General features: G+C 41.4%; 1 protein-coding gene across 11 annotated transcripts in view; it reads right to left on the bottom strand.

Annotated features, from left to right (window-relative positions):
* mapk8ip3 (mitogen-activated protein kinase 8 interacting protein 3) overlaps positions 1 to 22,873 on the bottom strand; it is a 125,999-nt gene that overhangs the window by 71,452 nt on the left and 31,674 nt on the right. For 8 of the 11 annotated variants that reach the window (XM_060901919.1, XM_060901924.1, XM_060901925.1 and 5 more), the window contains exons 4-7: positions 19,378 to 19,466; positions 12,394 to 12,538; positions 8,294 to 8,525; positions 6,310 to 6,412 (exon numbers count right to left, since the gene is read on the bottom strand). In XM_060901919.1, coding sequence (XP_060757902.1) covers positions 6,310 to 6,412; positions 8,294 to 8,525; positions 12,394 to 12,538; positions 19,378 to 19,466 — 569 coding nt within the window. The remainder of the gene's footprint in view (positions 1 to 6,309; positions 6,413 to 8,293; positions 8,526 to 12,393; positions 12,539 to 19,377; positions 19,467 to 22,873) is intronic. The other 3 variants (XM_060901926.1, XM_060901928.1, XM_060901927.1) reach the window with 1 other exon arrangement.

Below are 22,873 nucleotides of genomic sequence, written 5' to 3'. Positions count from 1 at the left end.
GTCCAATGCATTATTAAACCCTGGAAGGATGGTGGTGAACCAACAACTTCCTGGAAGAAATGTGGTCAGAAAAAATCTTGACTGACCATGATCAGAGATCACTTAAACCCTTGGTGAAGTCGAATCACAGAAAACTGACAGAAGAATTCACAGGACTGTGGGACTAAACAGTTGTGTGGCTAGAAGAAAACCACAGGTTCTTGAAGCCAATTGGAAGGAAATGCTTCAGTTTACCAGGGAGCCTAAAGATTAGACTTTGGAGCAATGGAAAAAGGTCATGTGGTCTGATGAGACCAGATTTTCCCTATTCCTGAGTGATGGGTGTGTCAGGGTAAGAAGGGAAGCACATAAAGCGATGCATCCATCATGCATAGCGGCCAGTGTACAAGCCTCTGGAGGCAGCGTTATGATCTGTGGTTGCTTCAGTTGGTCAGGTCGAGGCTCAGAAATGTTTCGTGGCAATAAAATGAAGTCAGCCGATGACCCGAATAAACAGGTTATCCCATCAATGGATTTTTTTTTTCTTCCCTGATGGCACAGGCATAAAATTAAGGCTCAGACTGTGAAAGAGTGGTTCATGAATTGGCCACCATAGACTCCTGACTTTAACCCCATTGAAAATCTGTGGGATGTGCTGGAGAAGACTTTACAGAGTGGTTCAACTCTTCAGTCATCAAGACAAGCTCTCATTAATGCAACTCTGGATGGAAATAAATGTTGTGGTGTTGCATAAGGTTACTGAAACAATACCATGGTGAATGAATGCTGTAATCAATGCTAAAGGTGGTGTATTACTAACTACTTGTTAACCTCGCTCGCTTGGTCTTTACGGGAAAATATCAGACCAAGGTCTTGACAGTTCGGTCGACGGCTCAGCCCGTACAAAAAGACTGAGGTCCGATATTTTCCCATAAAGACCGAGCGAGCGAGGTTAATAAGGAATTTATTATATGGCTTTTTTATTTCTAAGATTAAAATAGACGGTCATTATAATGAGGCGTGATCCTGCTTTCAGTCACGTCATATTTGTAACATAGTTGAGTCACGCATGCAGAATAAACAGCTAGTGGTTTCAAAACTGAATTCCTCTTAGTGGTTAGCAATTTCTGAATGCTCTTCATTGCTCATTTCTTGAATAACTCAGTGACTCGTTTGTCTTCTGGACCATTTTTGATTCTATTTTCATTTCCAATGAATCTTTTTTTGGCATTTAGTTTTTGTTTGTTTTTTGCAACATTGAAATCTGGCGCCTCGGAAAGTCAGTCCGTAATCACCCATGGGCATTATGGGAAAATTTTCCCTGCCAAGTAACCAGAGCGCACGATTTTACCGGAAGTAGCTCGTGCCATATCATAATCGTTTTTATTTTATATTTGTAAATTCTTACCTTTATTGATGCGTATTATATTTGACAGCAAAGGAGGATCTGTAGTCTACTTAAGAAAAATCTGGCAACTTCAGAGGCCTGGATTATAATCATCTGAATGAACGGCTCAGAAAGATCAACATGCATACTGTATGTGCACAACCCGTTTCTGACTATTATAACTTTCCATTTGTACATATTGACATTTTTTGGACACAGCCCTTAGTGTGTTGCATTAAAAATCCACTGTTTCAACACTGAAACGTCACCGAATTTGAGGTAGGGCTTGATGTGGTCAAAATGCTGCCCCATATATACAGTACAAATGCAAGATGCAGTGAATGTACAGTAGCAAATATGGATAAAGAATTATGAAGGACCTGAGACAAAAATCAAGCCTTTTGGGTGCGAAGAATTGTGTTCAAAATAAAAGTGTTGGGAAAAACCCTTTCTACATGCAAAACATGGTTTATTTTCAGAATAGATCAAAGGCGCCATTCTACAGGGTGTTTCAAAAAATTTTATATAATTTCACAATCTAATAACTTTGCCAATCCTCGTTCAGCTGACCTCAAAGTTTAACAGCGTGTGTGGAAACAGGTCAAAATTGTATGTTTAATGTTTTTTGTTTTTATCTTTTTAGGTATAGAGATGCCACTGACTGGAAAAGAAAAGGCGTTTTGTGTGTTAGAGTACTCTCGAACAAGACTGTGCAGCGTACATTTATGAGAGAATTCTCTAAAAAAAAAAAAAATGCACCAACTTCAATGCAGATTTGGACAGGGGCGCAGATACGTTTTTTTGAACTGGGGGTGACAAAGCTGCCAGCAAACCAACCCCAACCCCACCCCCAACATGTATTGTGCGAGGAATATACTCTGATGCCCTCAGGGCGGCGACATTACTCAGCTAAGACAAAAAAAACATCACTCCTTCATCCCTGCAACCGTTAGCTTAGGCCTACTAATAAATAAAGAGTAGGAATAGAGCACACCTGTGATGTCTGGTGCTCTCATGTGCTATTTACCACTGACACGACAGGATGTCATGTGGGTTGAATATATATGTGTGTGTGTGTGTGTGTGTGTGTGTGTGTGTGTGTGTGTGTATGTATTCTGGATGACCGCTGACTGTTTTGTCTACCCTTTGTATTTATCTATAGAGGATTTCGACGTGATGTCACAGGTCACGTGACGCCCCGGTGTCCGCCATTTTGAAGGTCAAGCTAGCTAATGTCAACAACATAGTAGCTGGTATGTTACTGTAGCAATGTTTACGTTCAGTCATTTGGATGACTGTTAAAACCTTTCAGTCTCAAGTTTTTCCTTTACTGTATTTACTAGTTTACTGAGCTAGCACGCTCAGGCAGGCTGGGAGCGAGCGCGCTAGCTCCCAGCCTGCCCGAGCATGCTAGCTCAGTAAACTAGTAAATACAGTAAAGGAAAAACTTGAGACTGAAAGGTTTTAACAGTCATCCAAATGACTGAACGTAAACATTGCTACAATAACATACCAGCTACTATGTTGTTGACATTAGCTAGTGCTAACAGCTAGCTGCTAGTGCACTGCTACAACTACACTGACCCTAATAATACAGTTCTTGGTCATTGCCTGGTAACAGCAAATTTATAACGGGCCATGTCTCAACAGACTAAGAAGTTATTTCAATGACATTTAATAACATTTTGTTTATCCTGAGGACCGAAAGTAAATGAAAATGTGAACAAACCTTAGCTGTAATAAGATGGCGACCACCGGCTCCAGGGACGACCCGCTGATGTAGGCAATGTTACCCAGCCTGGTTTTTAACGACATAGGTATACAGATCATGTGGGCCGAAGTCAGGTAAAGACGAGGGCTTCGTGTACTTCCGTACGTCAGTGAACAATCCTGGTGGAAGCAGGTAAACGTCGTTCTCTAAGCCTGCTAACCTCAATTTTTGCAAATACCTCTCCCTCTGCTCGCCCTGTAAATGCCCTACGTCGCTGGATAGTGAAGGTGTTTTCTGCATCTCGCTCCTTTTTCTTTTATGTTTTTTCCCTGGTATTTCCCACACGCCTGACTGCAGGTCAGGAAGATCACCCGCGCTGCAAAGCCAGAAAAAGATAGCCTGGTAACGTGTATGGATCACGTACACCAGCATCATTGATTTTCTGGTGATATCGCTTCTTACTCGCGTCATCTAGGCCGGATAAAATACTCGACAATGAGACTTCGTCATGATCAACATGTGTATCGCTACCGGTAGTCGCCATATTTGTGACCGTCAAAATGGCGCCGTCTACTTGTTGACATGGCAACGGTCACGTGGGTCGAAAACCTCTATAGCATCTAGGTCTGTGTATCCTATGTATTGAGACTTGGACTGTCAAACTTAATTACCCATCATTGAAAGAAATAAAGCTTACTGATTCTGATACTGATTCCAATCACTCCCCAAGCATGCCATATGCAAAAACTGTTTTATTTAAACATTAACTGACTTTCAGCACACTGATTCTTTAAGAAAACAGAAAGATTGCAAGGTGATATGATAAAGTAAGGCACAGTTTACTTACAGTCGTTGTTTTTTGAAAAAACGATGCAATCGTTTTCTGCCTTTTCGGTTTGGCACCCTTCATCATGCCGTGTTGGGGTCCTGAACTAGGAGCTGTCCCCGATATGCCTGTCAAACTTGTTGTGGGTAACCATAGCAACCAAGCTCGAGCTCGCAACCTGTGCAGTCTGCCCAGCTCAACCAACCGAATATCAGTGTTTGTTTTGTTTTATGTGAGTTGTTGCAACTATGTATATACTGCTGTGCACCTCAATAAACCGAATGGTAATTAGTCTTTTGATTTTTCCGTGAGGTTTGCCTTATGCAAAGAAAGACAGCATAGACGTTTTTTCCTCCCTATAAGTGTGTGTGGGGGGGGGGAACGAGGTGAATTTAAATCTGGGTGGGACGAATCCCACCTGTCCCACCCTCTATCTGCACCCGTGGATTTGGACACAGCACAAAAAGTTCAAAAGAGCAAGGCTGTGTGTGTGTGCGTGCGCGCGCGCGTGCGCGTGTGTGTGTGTCAAGCGACACGCATATTGAAAGTTTGTGAAATCGTTCATGGAATCCACAAACCTTTGAATTTCTCATTCAAATTTTGAGGAATAAATCTTGTATTGCTCAACATTAAGCCTGATCAGTTTCATTTGCCTCGACTATGTACAACTCCGATTCCAAAAAAGTTGGGACAAAGTACAAATTGTAAATAAAATTGGAATGCAATGATGTGGAAGTTTCAAAATTCCATATTTTATTCAGAATAGAACATAGATGACATATCAAATGTTTAAACTGAGAAAATGTATCATTTAAAGAGAAAAATTAGGTGATTTTAAATTTCATGACAACAACACATCTCAAAAAAGTTGGGACAAGGCCATGTTTACCATTGTGAGGCATCCCCTTTTCTCTTTACAACAGTCTGTAAACGTCTGGGGACTGAGGAGACAAGTTGCTCAAGTTTAGGGATAGGAATGTTAACCCATTCTTGTCTAATGTAGGATTCTAGTTGCTCAACTGTCTTAGGTCTTTTTTGTTGTATCTTCCGTTTTATGATGCGCCAAATGTTTTCTATGGGTGAAAGATCTGGACTGCAGGCTGGCCAGTTCAGTACTCGGACCCTTCTTCTACGCAGCCATGATGCTGTAATTGATGCAGTATGTGGTTTGGCATTGTCATGTTGGAAAATGCAAGGTCTTCCCTGAAAGAGACGTCATGTGGATGGGAGCATATGTTGCTCTAGAACCTGGATATACCTTTCAGCATTGATGGTGTCTTTCCAGATGTGTAAGCTGCCCATGCCACATGCACTAATGCAACCCCATACCACCAGAGATGCAGGCTTCTGAACTGAGCGCTGATAACAACTTGGGTCGTCCTTCTCCTCTTTAGTCCGAATGACACGGCATCCCTGATTTCCATAAAGAACTTCAAATTTTGATTCGTCTGACCACAGAACAGTTTTCCACTTTGCCACAGTCCATTTTAAATGAGCCTTGGCCCAGAGAAGACGTCTGCGCTTCTGGATCATATTTAGATACGGCTTCTTCTTTGAACTATAGAGTTTTAGCTGGCAATGGCGGATGGCACGGTGAATTGTGTTCACAGATAATGTTCTCTGGAAATATTCCTGAGCCCATTTTGTGATTTCCAATACAGAAGCATGCCTGTATGTGATGCAGTGCCGTCTAAGGGCCCGAAGATCACGGGCACCCAGTATGGTTTTCCGGCCTTGACCCTTATGCACGGAGATTCTTCCAGATTCTCTGAATCTTTTGATGATATTATGCACTGTAGATGATGATATGTTCAAACTCTTTGCAATTTTACACTGCTGAAAACCTTTCTGATATTGCTCCACTATTTGTCGGCGCAGAATTAGGGGGATTGGTGATCCTCTTCCCATCTTTACTTCTGAGAGCCGCTGCCACTCCAAGATGCTCTTTTTATACCCAGTCATGTTAATGACCTATTGCCAATTGACCTAATGAGTTGCAATTTGGTTCTCCAGCTGTTCCTTTTTTGTACCTTTAACTTTTCCAGCCTCTTATTGCCCCTGTCCCAACTTTTTTGAGATGTGTTGCTGTCATGAAATTTCAAATGAGCCAATATTTGGCATGAAATTTCAAAATGTCTCACTTTCGACATTTGATATGTTGTCTATGTTCTATTGTGAATACAATATCAGATTTTGAGATTTGTAAATTATTGCATTCCATTTTTATTTACAACTTGTACTTTGTCCCAACTTTTTTGGAATTGGGGTTGTAGTTTCTGGGATATTTATATCTCAAATAATATAAAATTTTTGAAAACACCCTGTATATTTTGCTTCATATTCTTCTCTACATGTCAAAACTGAACAAAAAGTTCCAAAATTGTGTGTGAACACTGTATTTCACACCTGTTTCCTCCGCCATAGATACGAGGATCCATGCACATATCTAACTCTGGTGTAGAATCTATGATTTCCTGAAACTCAGACCACTCGTCACTGCTTCCCATACCTATACACACCAACACACACAGACATCATGCGAGTTATCACAGAGCACTGGGCTTCATTTTCATAAACCCATTTGCATTCTTTCAACCTTTAGGAAAGGTTTGCATATGAAAAGTAATTGTATTGGCTAACTGAGGCTATGATGTAAAGTATTGAGAAGAATCCTGCAAAGTATTGTCTTGTACACAATTATATACAGTTGTGTTCAAAATTATTCAACCCCCAATGCTATAAAGGGTTTTAGGGAATTCAGTGTACATTTGTAATTGTGTTCATAATGACATCTTACAAGGACTTGTTAAAGAACCAAATGCAACTAAAATGACATCAACTGCTTTTGTAATAAAGTATTAAATGGCCTTTTTGTGATTTCTTCATTGACACAATTATTCAACCCCTTTAAGACGACCACTCTTAAGAACAGAGGTTCATTCAAGTGTTTTCAATCAGGTATTGAAAACACCTGTGGATGTCAACGAGCATCAATCAAGCATAATAAGCACCAATTAGGCAGATTTAAAAGGACTGTGATACTCAGCTCCTTCTAGACATTTACTGGTGTGTTGACAAACATGGTGAAGGCAAGAGAATGGTCCCAGAAGACAAGAGAAGAGGTTATTTCTCTTCACAAGAATGGCAATGGATATAAGATGATTTCCAAAATGTTAAACATTCCAAGAGATACTATCAGAAGCATCATCTGTAAATTCAAGGCAAAGGGCACAGTGGAAACGCTACCTGGTCGTGGCAGAAAGAAGATCCTGACGGCGACTGCTGCGCGCTACCTGAAGCGCCAGGTGGATAAAAATCCCCGCGTGACTGGTGAGGAACTGAAAAAAGATCTGTCAGATGTGGGCATTGAGGTTTCAGCACAGACAATAAGGCGCACACTGCGTAATGACGGCCTCTATGCCAGAACTCCCAGGCGCACCCCCTTGCTGACTCCAAAGAATAAGAAATGTCGACTGCAGTATGCCAAAAGTCATGTGGACAAGCCACAAAAGTTTTGGGAAAGTGTTCTGTGGACTGATGAAACTAAATTAGAACTGTTTGGGCCCATGGACCAGCGCTATGTTTGGACCAGGCCTATGAAGAAAAGAACACCTTGCCTACTGTGAAGCATGGCGGGGGTCAATTATGCTTTGGGGCTGTTTTGCTTCTAATGGTACAGGGAAGCTTCATCGTGTGCAGGGTACCATGAATTCTCTTCAGTACCAGGAAATCTTGGAAGAAAATGTGATGGAGTCTGTCACAAACCTGCGGCTTGGGAGACGTTGGACCTTTCAACAGGACAATGATCCTAAGCACACATCCAAGTCCACTAGAGCATGGTTGAAGATGAAGGGCTGGAACATTCTGGAGTGGCCATCGCAGTCACCAGACTTAAATCCGATTGAGAACCTCTGGTGGGACCTAAAGAAGGCAGTTGCAGCGCGCAAGCCTAAGAATGTGACTGAACTGGAGGCTTTTGCCCATGAAGAATGGGCTAAGATACCCGTTGGTCGCTGCAAGACACTTGTGTCAAGCTATGCTTCACGCTTGAAAGATGTTATAACTGGAAAAGGATGTTGTACTAAGTACTAAGAATGAATGTCACTTGGGGGTTGAATAAAACTGATAATGATGTGAGCACAGAAAAGACATTTGTGGCCATTTTATTATAAATGTTATGTTATATTTGTCTAATTTACAAGTGCCTCTTTGATTTAATTGTAAATAAGATGACTGAAATGATCAAAATCAATGTAAAACTGGCCAAAACACTTAATTTCAGTGGGGGTTGAATAATTGTGAACACAACTGTAGATTTTATATGCGATACTGTAACAACAATATACATGATTTCTGCATTTCCTTCTCTCTCTCTCTCTCTCTCTCTCACCAATGCTGACATTCTTGGTCTCCTGTGAGACCTGCACTTCCATATTCCTGCTAAGCCTCTTGGGGTTTTTGCGGCGCCGCCGCCCCTGGCACATGTCAAACTGTCCAGAGGGAACCATCGCATCATTGAGTGGGGTAACTGTTGCCGAGGGAACAGATGAGGTGGGAGTGTTTGATTTGCTGCCTGTGCTACTGGGCGTGGCCACAACCGAGTCAGACTCTGAGCCATCCTCCTTTATTTGGGGGAAATCAGAAACACAAACACATATTAAAGCAAAAATACACAAGAAATCATTTGAATTGACAGTGAATTGATTTAAGATTGCACTAACGTTGTAGAATGGTGTAAGTTTACTATTAAACACACACACACACACACACACACGGAATGGAAATGCTTTGATGTCCATTGAAGCACCATCAAAGCTACAAATCAGCAACAAGCACTGCTCAGTCATGTGACCAACAAGTCACATAGAAAAAGTATGGAACTGGCCATTTTTGTTCCATCTTTAAACAAGTCTCAAGCCTGGGGTTTCCTGTTATTTATCACAAAAGACAACAAAACGCAAAAATTAATATGAGAGACTGGCAAATCTTCGTACATCGGCAGTTGTGTGAATAATAAATGCACTTAAAACTGCAGCACTATAAACATCCTCAACATAACGAACAGTGTTTCATGAATTTGGATTTCATGTAGGTCATTTTATTCACATCTAAACACTCCTTTTCTTGTCGTCATTGCCAGTGTGATACCTGGCTCCTGTCGGAAGCTACGACAAAACCAGCACAACACGTTTACGCACAAAGAAAGCCTGGTGTCTCATCATTATAACTCACATTATTCTATCTACATTCACTGGATATGAGAAATCGCATGCTCTGATTGGCTACTCTACTACTAGGCTAACAGTTCATATACCGTGAGTAGAGAAAAACAAAATGGCAGGGTGCGTTTCTGAGCCAACCGAGGACGAAATAAAAACTCTACTCGAAAACAAAACCCCAAAAACTGTTATCAAGTATTTAAAAGAAACAGAAATAGCTAAAGGCGGCACGGTGGTGTAGTGGTTAGCGCTGTCGCCTCACAGCAAGAAGGTCCGGGTTCGAGCCCCGTGGCCGGCGAGGGTCTTTCTGTGTGGAGTTTGCATGTTCTCCCCGTGTCTGCGTGGGTTTCCTCCGGGTGCTCCGGTTTCCCCCACAGTCCAAAGACATACAGGTTAGGTTAACTGGTGACTCTAAATTGACCGTAGGTGTGAATGTGAGTGTGAATGGTTGTCTGTGTCTATGTATCAGCCCTGTGATGACCTGGCGACTTGTCCAGGGTGTACCCCGCCTTTCGCCTGTAGTCAGCTGGGATAGGCTCCAGCTTGCCTGCGACCCTGTAGAACAGGATAAAGCGGCTAGAGATAATGAGATGAGATGAGAAATAGCTAAAAGAATATAGTTTTCCCCCCAATATCACGTGTTCTACACTCCAGCCCAGTAACTGGTGGTAATGCACCTTTAAGTTGGTTTGTCAACTGGGCAAAAAAAAAATAAAAAAATACAGAAGAAGAAAACCCCCCCAAAAAATAAAACAAACAAAAAAAAAGCAACAAAATATGGAATAGAAGTATTTGATGGTAAGAACATATCTTTTTTTTTCAAGAATTATTATTATAGCATTTTTCACAAATTGCTCCTGTCATTTCGCCAGTTTGTTTACATTCTAAGCGGAAATTATTTTGTCAGATGTTTTGTACAAAAGTTTTTATTTATCGAATTTGCAAAAAATAAAAGTGCTCCATTTCTCAAAATCCAGTGAATGTGGATAGAATAAAACAGTTATTCCACTCAATCTCGTCGTACATGGCTTACAGCCAACTCGGTGCTATGTGCCTTGTCAGCTATCAGCTCATATACGACTCGATTTCGTGGAATAACTGTTAAATATTTTGAATAAACTCTACAAAAAAATTCTGTCTACTATGGTGGGAGTTATATTCAACCACAGTGATGCTGCAGGTAAAAAGTTGCCATTTTCAGCGTAATAAAGCATTTGACCAAACAGACATGTTTTCTAGGTACATCCATACATCCCTGATGAGTACCACAGGGTGATATAAGAACATGCAGACATAATATATCATCAAACTAACCATCCCCCATTTCTCCCTAATTTGGTCACTTGCCAATTCTGAGACATATGAAGCCAAACAACTGCTGCTCATGCTGCATCACAGGGCAGTGTAACACACTCGGAGGAAAGCACTATCCACCCTCATCTGCAAACATAAGTTTACAGATGCCTGTGATTGGTTAGTGTAACTGATTGAAAGAGCATACCATCCCGCCCACCCAAAGAGCACGGACAATTTTGTAGTCTTGGAATCCTGGCCACAAATGGCTGTGAAATCATCAGGATTCAAACATGCAATCTCCCAATGACAAAGTGAACTCTTCAAACTAATTTTGTCTTCTGAGAACTGAGAAATGTTATTGCTATTTGAAAAATACATGCTCATTTTTAATTTGATGTCAGCAACACGTTTCAAAAACGTTAGGACAGGCATATGTTTACCACTGTGTTGCATCACCTCTACTTTTAACACCACTCTGTAAACGTTTGTGAACTGAGGAGACCAGTTGCTGTAGTTTTGAAAGAGAAATGTTGTCCCATTCTTGCCAGATATACAATTTCACTTGCTCAACAGTTCGGGGTCTCCTTTGTCGCTTCATAATGCGCCAAATGTTTTAAATGGAAGACAGGTCTGGACTGTAGGCAGGCCAGTTTAGCACCCGGACTCTTACTACGGAGCCATGCAGTTTTAATATGTGCAGAAAGCAGTTTGGCATTGTCTTGCTGAAAGAAGAAAGGCCTTCTCTGAAAAAGATTTTGGTCTGGATGGCAGCATATTGCTCTGAAGTGTGTGTATATATATATATATATATATATATATATATATATATATATATATATCATTCAGCATTAATGCACCCTCATACCTTCACAGATGCTGGCTTTTGAACTGTGCACTGATGACAAGCCGGATGGTCCCTCTCCTCTTTAGCCTGGAGGACGTTGTGTCCATGATTTCTAAAAAGAATTTCTACTTTTGATTCGTCAGCCCTCGGGACAATTTTCCACTTCGCCTCAGTCCATCGTAAAAGAGCCCAGAGAAGGTGGCGGTGTTTCTGGATATTGTTTATATCTGGTTTTAACTTGCATTTGTGGATGCAGTAATTAACTGTTTTCACAGACGATGGGTTTTCTGAAGTGTTCCTGAGACCATACAGTGATTTCCACTACAGACACGCGTCTGCTTTTAATGCAGTGTCACCTGAGGGCCTGAAGATCACAGGCATCCAGTGTCAGTTTTCAGCCTTGTCTCTTGCATACAGAGATTTCTCCAGATTCTCTGATTCTTTTCATGATATTATGTACCATAGATTATGTGATTCGCAAATGCTTTGCAATTTTACATTGAGGAACGTTATTCTTAAATTGTTGCACTGTTTGGCCACACAGTCTTTCACAGAGCGGTGAACCCCTCCCCATCTTTACTTCTGAGAGACTCCGCCTCTCTGGGATGCTCTTTTAATAGCCAATCATATTACTGACCTGTTGCCAATTAACCAGATTTGTTTTTGCTTTTTTTAAGCATTACAAAACTTTTTCCGTCTTTTGTTGCCCCGTCCCAGCTTTTTTGAAACATGTTGCTGACATCAAATTCAAAATGAGCATATATTTTAAAAAATAATAATAAAATAAAATTTCTCAGTTTCAACATTTGATATGTTGTCTTTGTACTATTTTCAGTGAAATATAGGGTTTCCATGATTTGCAAATCTTCACATTCTGTTTTTATTTATGTTTTACATAGTGTCCCAACTTTTTTGGAATTGCGGTTGGATTACATGTTTTGCTGAACTACAAACTCAAAAGAACTAAATAAACATTATGCATCCCTGCATGCCTGCTGGCATCCAGTATGACAAGTTTGCATTTGACAGAACTTGTCTTCCAGAGACATGAGTAAGTGACAGGGAGTGGGCAGAACATTATGATGACTCCTTTCCCAGCTGCGACACGACAAGGTGCCCTATCTGTCGCACCTGGAAGCCGGGGGCGTAGACGGCTCGACCCAGATCACTGGCATGCCAGGCGTCTGTCGACGTCGTCCTAGCCCCCCCATGACCCCCACGTACCATAGCATCCGCAGTGGGATAGAGACTCAGCGAAGGAGGTCGTTCCGCTTTACTAAAGAGAGAGAGAGAGAGAGAGAGAGAGAGAGAGAGAATGAGAATGAATGAGAACTGTGGTATACACCAACATAAAAGGACTTAAAGGAAAAATCCACCCTTAATCTTTGTAATTAATGTGATCATCAATAGTTTCTAAGATCTACTTTGTAATGAAACTCTGAGTTGACTAAATGAAAATTCTGTTATTTAAAAAAAGGAACAAAATTATGGACATCTTCCTCCTCCCCATATTTTAAACTTAGTTTAAACTTATTTCATCAACATGTTTTTCTTTTTTCCACTTTGTTTAACTACTTCCTAGGTTACCCACAATGCCGTTCGACTACCCGCTGATGGTGGTACCAGTGGGAATTAACCCTTGCTTCATCTCTACTGAAGGAGTGTGACGCAGCGGCGTTTTAGCTGTTTAAGGCCCGGTCCCACAATACTGATAACTATAACTACAACTATAACAATAACTATAAATAAATCCATCCCCTGCAGATGATGTGGTTGTTGGTCACACCAGACCGATAACGCTCCCTATAGCCCAGGCCTGGATTTATCCGTATCAGTGAGATTGCTTCTGGAGCCATTTTTCCAGGCCTGGACCTGATCCGATAAAATATCTGACCAATCAGATAATTGTTTGCATGTGACGTTATCTGAGCAGGTGCTGTTTTTCCCAGGGCATCTTTGTACATCCTTATTGCATAATGAAGTCACAGAATACAGATTCACGGAAAATAAAAAATATATATAATACAAAGTACAGATCTTTTATTCACGGATGTGATTTTTTCCATGAAATATCAATAGTAAATTAATAAAGTAAACATATAAATGCAGGTAAGATATTTTAATTATGACCTTCAGCAGTCCAAACATTTAATGGTTTTAGACTTCTTAATTTTTTATCTGTGATGCATCATCCGTATGAAATCGGTAACCAGTCTGTAATAAACTGAAACGTCCGTGACCAATCCGGAAATTATTAGCACCTGTGATGCAACCGTATTAAAATCCGTAACCACTCCGTATTTTGTATCCTTTTTTATTACATTTCTGTAATCCGTGACCTATCCGTATTATATCAACCACCGGAGTGTGTACATGGGTTGTTTTGAAGTCCAAGCTGTACAGTATGACCCAGAATAATGTGCTACTACTTGGAAAAAACTTCCATGACTATTGCTAAGTTGCGTGCGTTTATTTACCTGAGTGTCAGGACCAAGTGATATAGTCGGGATTATAGTTGTGGTGTGACTGCTCCAAACTGGAACTAAATTCAGGCAGAGGTACAGTGGGGCAAAAAAGTATTTAGTCAGTCACCAATTGTGCAAGTTCTCCCACTTAAAAAGATGAGAGAGGCCTGTAATTTTCATCATAGGTACACTTCAACTATGAGAGACAAAATGAGAAAAAAAAAATCCAGAAAATCACATTGTCTGATTTTTAAAGAATTTATTTGCAAATTATGGTGGAAAATAAGTATTTGGTCAGTAACAAAAGTTCATCTCAATACTTTGTTATATACCCTTTGCTGGCACTGACAGAGGTCAAACGTTTTCTGTAAGTCTTCACAAGGTTTTCACACACTGTTGCTGGTATTTTGGCCCATTCCTCCATGCGGATCTCCTCTAGAGCAGTGATGTTTTGGGGCTGTCACTGGGCAACACGGACTTTCAACTCCCTCCAAAGATTTTCTATGGGGTTGAGATCTGGAGACTGGCTAGGCCACTCCAGGACCTTGAAATGCTTCTTACGAAGCCACTCCTTCATTGCCCGGGCGGTGTGTTTGTCAGGGGCTTCAAAGTTTGGGAGAATAGCAGGGTACAAATAATTTACAGCAGGGTGCAAAATGGTAAAATGTCTGCCAGCGGCAGACATGATGCACACAAAGCAGAGAGAGAGAGAGAGATATGCAAGTACGAATTTTTCATGGGGCGGGATGGTTTGGAACAGGCCATCTAAAATTGGGATAACATTTATCCGGGACGGGTATTTGAGGCGGGTCGTCTAGCTTAAGCTTGATTAGCGTTGTTACGCACGCCAGTGTTTCCCACAGAAATTTTGGAGACTATGGGGGAGGTGCGGGGGTTGTTTAAAATTGAGTGATATGTTAACTATTAAGTTATTACTGAAAAACTATTGATTAAAAAAACAGACACTGAGAAATGGTCCTATAAACAACTTTACCAATATAAAAGATTACCAGGACTACAAAAATGCAGAAAAATAGGCTTTACTTATCCAAATGCACCTGTTGGTTCAAAAGTTAAAGTGCATAGAACCTCACAGCACAACATGAAGTTACCTTAAAATATAATATAAATGCCTCAGCTTTCATGTAAGAAAAAAAACTATTAATACTAGTACTGTGTGCAGGCAGTCTCTCCTGAAGACTAAATTAAGCAATAATTATAAACTAATAAAATAAATGGCTCAGGCTTCATAGAAGAAAAAAACAACTTGAACAGAATCTCACAGTATGATGCTGAAGCTGCCTAAACAATGGAAAATAAAATACCATTTTGGCAAAAACGTTGGCATCCATTAATTTCTTGTATTAAATAAAAAAAATATGTTGCCAGATACTGCTGACGTTTTACAGCCCAAAATATGTTCAAAACCCGCCAAAATGCACTTAAAACCGCCCAAATTGGGCGGGAAAACGCGCAATCTGGCAACACAGGCGGCAGTAATGGCTGCACTCGTGTCGAGGATGTAAACACAGTTGACGCGGCAACGGACATACATGACATAGTGGATGTAATTTACGTTCACAACTTTTTTTGCTGTCAGAAATATTTAATATTAAATTTTGTGACTCGACTGACAATAGCCGGCGGCATAACAAGCCATAGCCGGCGATTTGCCGCCGGTGACCGGCTACTTTTGAGACCGCTGGTTTGTCATGCTGAAAGACCCAGCCATGTTTCATCTTCAATGCCCTTGCTGATGGAAGGAGGTTTTCACTCAAAATCTCACAATACATGGCCCCATTCATTCTTTCCTTTACACGGATCAGTCGTCCTGGTCCCTTTGCAGAAAAACAGCCCCAAAGCATGATGTTTCCACCCCCATGCTTCACAGTAGGTATGGTGTACTTTGGATGCAACTCAGCATTCTTTCTCCTCCAAACACGACAAGTTGAGTTTTTACCAAAAAGTTCTATTTTGGTTTCATCTGACCATATGACATTCTCCCAATCCTCTTCTGGATCATCCAAATGCTCTCTAGTAAACTTCAGACGCGCCTGGACATGTACTGGCTTAAGCAGGGGGACACATCTGGCACTGCAGGATTTGAGTCCCTGGCGGCGTAGTGTGTTACTGATGGTAGCCTTTGTTACTTTGGTCCCAGCTCTCTGCAGGTCATTCACTAGGTCCCCCGTGTGGTTCTGGGATTTTTGCTCACCGTTCTTGTGATCATTTTGACCCCACGGGGTGAGTTCTTGCGTGGAGCCCCAGATCAAGGGAGATTATCAGTGGTCTTGTATGTCTTCCATTTTCTAATAATTGCTCCCACAGTTGATTTCTTCACACCAAGCTGCTTACCTATTGCAGATTCAGTCTTCCCAGCCTGGTGCAGGTCTACAATTTTGTTTCTGGTGTCCTTTGACAGCTCTTTGGTCTTGGCCATAGTGGAGTTTGGAGTGTGACTGTTTGAGGTTGTGGACAGGTGTCTTTTATACTGATAATGAGTTCAAACAGGTGCCATTAATACAGGTAACGAGTGGAGGACAGAGGAGCCTCTTAAAGAAGTTGTTACAGGTCTGTGAGAGCCAGAAATCTTGCTTGTTTGTAGGTGACCAAATACTTATTTTACCGAGGAATTTACCAATTAATTCATTAAAAATCCTACAATGTGATTTCCTGGATTCTTTCCCCCCATTCTGTCTCTCATAGTTGAAGTGTACCTATGATGAAAATTACAGGCCTCTCTCATCTTTTTAAGTGGGAGAACTTGCACAATTGGTGGCTGACTAAATACTTTTTTGCCCCACTGTATAGTCGTAGTTGTAGTTATAGGTGTTGTGGGACCGGGCCCTTCAGGTTTCTCACTTCCTCATCTGGACACACGACTCAAACAGTTCAGCTTCCAAAGCTTCAATGTCCATGCTAATAACACAGTCAACACTGTCGTGCTTGTCATCAATTATGAGCCAAACCGAGTCTTTGCTATAACTCATCCAGCTGCACTGCATTCTCAAACATCAAGTCCAATGTTTTTCACCACTGTGTTGGATTTCTCATTAATACAATTCTGAACGTCGCTAGAAAATGATGAGTAAGAAAAGAAACCTGTGAAACTTGACCATTTTCATTGTAACTGCACGAGCAATAACTGCTAACTTCTTACAAGAACAACAACAACAACAACAACAACAAAAATACACTATCAACCAACATATTAGCACCAAAATTGCTCAGCACACCACAAATATTTCAATATAAACAAAGTGTTTCAGGATGGACTTTTCCTTTAAGGTCAAAGCGTAGTAAGAATATCAGCCCATAACAGACACGTGAGCCTAGGTCATGTGAACGCACACAAAGGAGAAAGAGGTATAGGTTTTTCAGTGTATAACTGGGGTCATTCAATCAGGAGGGAGTCATGTTCCTTTACAAGGATTAAAATTAGAGCTGAGGTAGGAGCAAGGAGTGATAAATTCTCATAGAGGCAGATAGGACTGTGGGGCATTTTTACCTGTTCCCCCAGGTGTTGCGATGACTGAGGAGACAAACACAGCAGTGCGCGCACGCACACACACACACACACGCAGACAGAGAGAGAGAGCGAGAGAGAGAGCAGCACAATGAGAAAGATGCAAATTAGACTTAAGAACACAGAGACACACACACGCGTCCTTTTCACAGAACATGGTACAGTTAACAGAACATACCACAGCACACACGATGCAACTCGGTCATAATACAAAGCATGAACTAGATAGAACTCGACGCCAGCGGCATCGATGGGGATGCCTCCACCCGGTAGACTACACGCGTTATTAAGTTGTGATTTGTGGATGGACATTTGACCTCACAGTAATCGTGACCTGGTGAAATTACTTGTATCAGCCTTGGAGACATTGTGTTCACAAGGTTTTCAGACAGACATTTGACCTCACAGTGACCTTGACCTTAGACCTTTTGATCTCAAAATCTAATCAGTTTATCTTTGTCCCCAAATCCACAAATGGTGAAAGTTTGGTGAAATTCCTTTAATTTGCCTTGGAGATAGTGTGTTCACAAGGTTTTCAGACAGACATTTGACCTCACAGTGACCTTGCCCTTACACCTTTTGATCTCAAAATCTAATCAGTTCATGTTTGTCCCAAAGCGCACAAATGGTGAAAGTTTGGTGAAATTCCTTTCATTAGCCTTTGAGATATCGCGTTCACAAGGTTTCGGGACGGACGCACAGACGGACAGACGGACCACCCGAAAACATAATGCCCCCTGCACCTTACGGTGGCAGAGGCATAAAAATGAGTTATCTTAATCAAATGTTCAAACTCTGAAACAAAAACTTGACGAACCATTTGTGCAGAGGAAAATGGATACAAAACATATATTATTACATCAATAATAGATGTGCGTGTGTGTATGTATTGTTTGAACAAGTAAAGAATAATCTAACGAGACCGTCAGTGACAGCGTAGCTCACTCTGGCCCTGTCTAGTCCGGAAGGAACGATCTAAAGTGGGCCATCTTGCGCAATAAATGTTGCAAGCTATATACACTATATACAAGCTATATATAGAAGCTCTATACACCCTAGAAATACCAGCGTATTTGCCAGAAAGAATCCAAAATGGCGAGGAATTGACCGAGAAGAAGCGATTTTTGTTGAATTGCTTATTAAGGCTTAATTAGTCCACAACTTCATTAATAACTGTAATTAAGCAAATCTGGGTAGAAGTTCTATGCACCCTAGGTACCCCTACCTTCATGTGAGAATCAAAATCTGTGAAGAATTGAGGGAGAAGAAGAGATTTGTGTCGAAACTGCTCGTTAGGGCTTAATTACTCCATGTCTTCATTATTAATTGCAATTATGCAAATTTGCGTAGAAGCCATACACATCCCAGGCAGACCTACCTTCCTGCCAAAAAGGATAAAAATCAGTGAAGAACTGAGAGAGAAGCAGTGATTTTCATGAAATGTGGACGACCCCGGATGGACAAAGGACAACACATGATGGCATAAGCTCATCGCCTGTCGGCCAGATGAGCGAATAATTATCTCCAAGTCCTGGTTGCCAAATGTACACTCAGGATTATCATAAAAGTCGCACATGAGTCTTCCACACTGCAAAAAACTGAATTTCAGGAGAAAATTCCTTAATACTAGTGAAATGATATTGCTGCATGGACAGATAATTTTACTTGACTTTATTTTATTTATATTCATTATTTATACTCAGTACAAGCAACCAAAGAGCATGTGAAGGCCGCATATGACTATGTGTGGGCAGTATTGTGCACATTTTGGTGAGTGTGCATGTTCACGTGCGTATGTGTGTGTGTGTGTGTGTGTGTGTGTGTGTGTGTGTGTGCGCGCGCGTGTGTGTTTGAGGACCAGCTATGACAAAGCCTGTGACTAAGCAAGAACTGACAGACTGTCAGCTAACATCTCAGTGCAATGAGCGCTTAGCAACACCATCTCCAAGGCAACTGCTTTAATGATGGAATCTCAACAAATCCAGCTTATGTACACCTCAATATATTGCACATATAAGCGAAAAGCACAAAAGCAACAAACACATACGACATGTCAATGATCAACAGGAGAGACACACACACACACACATACACACACACACGCGCGCGCACACACACACTCACGGTCTTCCGCAGCTTGTGGTATCTGACTGGTTGCTTCCAGCCTGCTGAATTTTGGAGCGCTCAATGTGTTCAACATAGGTCTGAATCATCTGAAAAAAGAACAATTAACATCACATGGTGTACTGTATATCTGTATATTCATGTGCATTCGGGTTGTAACTGAATGTTAATACATTATTCATAATGAACAGATAGGTAAACAAATAGAAATACAAATATTAATAGGAGGAATACTAATTAAATACCATATATTTAACAGTTATTCCATGAAATCGAGTCGTACGTGAGCGGATAGCCGATGAGGCGCGTATAAGCACCGAGTTGGCTATAATCCATGTATGATGAGATTGAGTGGAATAACTGTTTCATTCTATCCACATTCACTGGATTTTGAGAAACGGAGCATCTCATCTAATCTCATTATCTCTAGCCACTTTATCCTGTTCTACAGGGCCGCAGGCAAGCTGGAGCCTATCCCAGCGGACTACGAAAGGCGAAAGGCGGGGTACACCCTGGACAAGTCACCAGGTCATCACAGGGCTGACACATAGACACAGACAACCATTCACACTCACATTCACACCTACGGTCAATTTAGAGTCACCAGTTAACCTAACCTGCATGTCTTTGGACTGTGGGGGAAACCGGAGCACCCGGAGGAAACCCACGCGGACACGGGGAGAACATGCAGACTCCACACAGAAAGACCCTCGCCGGCCACGGGGCTCAAACCCGGACCTTCTTGCTGTGAGGCGACAGTGCTAACCACTACACCACCGTGCCGCCCCAGAAACGGAGCATTTTTTTTTTTTTTGCAAATTCGATACATAAAAACTTTATACAAGACGTCTGGCAAAATCATTTCCGCTTAGAATGTAAACAAACCGGCAAAATGATAGTAGCAATCTGTGAAAAATGCTATAATAATAATAATAATAATAATAATTCTTGAAAAATAAACAAAGATACGTTCTTACAATCAAAATGCTTTCATTCTGTATTTTGTTGCTTTTTAAATATTTTTGGAGTTTTTATTGCATCCTTGGTTGGTTCAGTAACACACACCGCCATTTTCTTCTTCTTTAGGGTATTTTTGGCAGTTGGCAAACCAACTTAAAGGTGCATTACTGCCACCGACTGCGCTGGAATGTGGAACAGGAGATATTAGGGGAAAAACCATATTCTTTTAGCTATTTCTGTTTCTTTTAAATACTTGATAAAGTGATATATCAGACTTGATGCACTCTGCCATTTTGTTCTTCTCTACTCATGGTATATAAGCTGATAGCTTAGTAGTAGAGTAGCCAATCGGAGTGCGCGATTGCTCATATTCAGTGAATGTGGATAGGATAAATACACAACAAACAACCCCAAATCTGAAAAATTGTGGCGATATGGAAAATGCAAATAACAAAAGAAAGCAGTGACTTCTCAATTTACTTTGATTTGAAGTAAATTTACATTGCCTTTGTTACAGACAGCATGAACCCAAGATATTTCATGTTTTGTCAACATGTGCTGCCTTCAAGACGACATCTTTTCCAGGGATAATTCAACAAGACAATGCAAAGCCACATTCTGCACACATTACAAAAGGCGTGGCTGTGGAAGAAGAGGGTGTGTCCCCCTGTCCCTAACAGAGAATGTATGGCGAATTTTGAAATGAAAAATATGACAACAACGATCCCGTACTCTTGCACACCTTACGACCTGTTTGCAGGTAGAATGGGACAAAATAACACCTGAAACGCTTCATCACTTGGTGTCTTCAGTCCCTAAACATCTTATAAGTGTTGTGAGAAGGAATGGCAGTATTATAAAAAGTGGTAAATGCTTTACCATCTCCAACTTTTTTTTTTAAATGTGTGCAAGAGTCAAAACTGAAATGAGTTTATTTTGAAAAAAAAAAATTCATGAGGTAAAATATCAAATAATGTGCTGTTGTATTGTTTTCAGTGCAATACAGGTCAAGAATTATTTGCAAATCATTGTTTTCAGTTTTAATTTCAATTTCCCAACTTTTCTGATTTGGGGTTGGAGATCGGCTATCTGGTTGAGACTAGAGATGTGCATCAGAACTGGGATTCCAACAACAAAAAGTACATGTGAGAGGTCTTTAAAGAGTGAGCATGTGCAGTCAGATATGAAGCTCATGGAACAGACAAAGACCCCATTCATTAAAGGTCCCATGGCATGAAATTTTCACTTTCTGAGGTTTTTTAACGTTAAAACGAGTTTCTCTGACCTTCTTAAGTCACCCCAGTGGCTAGAAATTTCATAATGTGTAAACCAAACTATGCCCAACATTTGAGAATGGCGCGTCAAAACGGCGCGTTGATAAGCTCTTCCCTTTACTACGTCAGCAAGGGAGATGATCCCCACGCCCCCCCTCTGGATTCCCACCCACTGTATGGATTGCCCCGCCCAGTTGTAGTGAGGAGGCCATAGAGGACACAACAACATGGCATCACCTAAGCGAGCGAAACATGGAAATTGCGCTGTACATGGATGTGACAACACAGAAAAGAGTCTGTTTTTACTGCTGACGGGAGAGCCCCTGAAGACGCAGTGGCTTAATTTTATTTACTTCAATAATACGCCGTCGAGTCTACCTAAGACGGTGTATGTTTGTCGGAAGCATTTTCCTGAGGAATGTTTCCACAACTTGGGACAGTACAGGGCAGGTTTTGCACATCAACTGTCACTGAAGCCTGGGTCCGTACCAAGCATCCCTGCCACATCAGCAACAAACACCGAACAAGTAAGTGTATAACTGGTCATTTTGCCGTGTTTTAAAATCGGTGCGTTAGCCTATCAATGGCTACGTTAGCTGTGCAGCTAACCGCTTCCTGCAGTTAGCCAGGTAATCTGCGCTACAAAACTAAAGAGCATGCAGCATGCTCTGTTAAACTGAGTTTCGTCTGGAAATTGACTGTAACTTATGAGCTTATGTTTGACTATTGCTCCGCAATGCATGTCTTCTGTTGGATAAGCGATATGTTGCTGTAGTTGCTGCTTCTATCCTCTTTGGTTATGGAGTGCGTGTTCAAGCCTAGGGTATTATACGTTCATAAACTACCACTCCGAACACTCTCACTCTCTGTGTCACGTTGAGTTTACGAAAGGAGTCCGAGGGAGAACGGGGTTTTGTCTTAGCAGCGTGGCTACAGGCGCTGATAGCAGCGAGTATGTGTGTGCGCAGCTTGGTCAAGCCCCTCCCCCTCCCCCCATGGCCCACCCCCACCCTCTACCCTTCCCCGCCTCCTGCTTCTCATTAGCAAAACGACGCACTGGGAAAAGCACTGAAATGGGGCTTTCTCCCAGGAGGCTATATTTACGTGCCGAGGGTTCATTTCGAGAAAGGCTGCGGATATAACATCCGGAAGCCTCCACGAGCCCGTTTAAAGCATCAACAAACCACCATGCCATGGGACCTTTAACCTGAATGTATGGTGCTGCGTGATGAATTTACAGAGTTCACTCATTCATCCATAGT

This window comes from Neoarius graeffei, chromosome 20 (assembly GCF_027579695.1).
Source record: "Neoarius graeffei isolate fNeoGra1 chromosome 20, fNeoGra1.pri, whole genome shotgun sequence".
NCBI lineage: Eukaryota > Metazoa > Chordata > Actinopteri > Siluriformes > Ariidae > Neoarius > Neoarius graeffei.
Note: the sequence above shows the minus strand (reverse complement) of the source record. Positions and strands in the feature narration are given on the sequence as shown.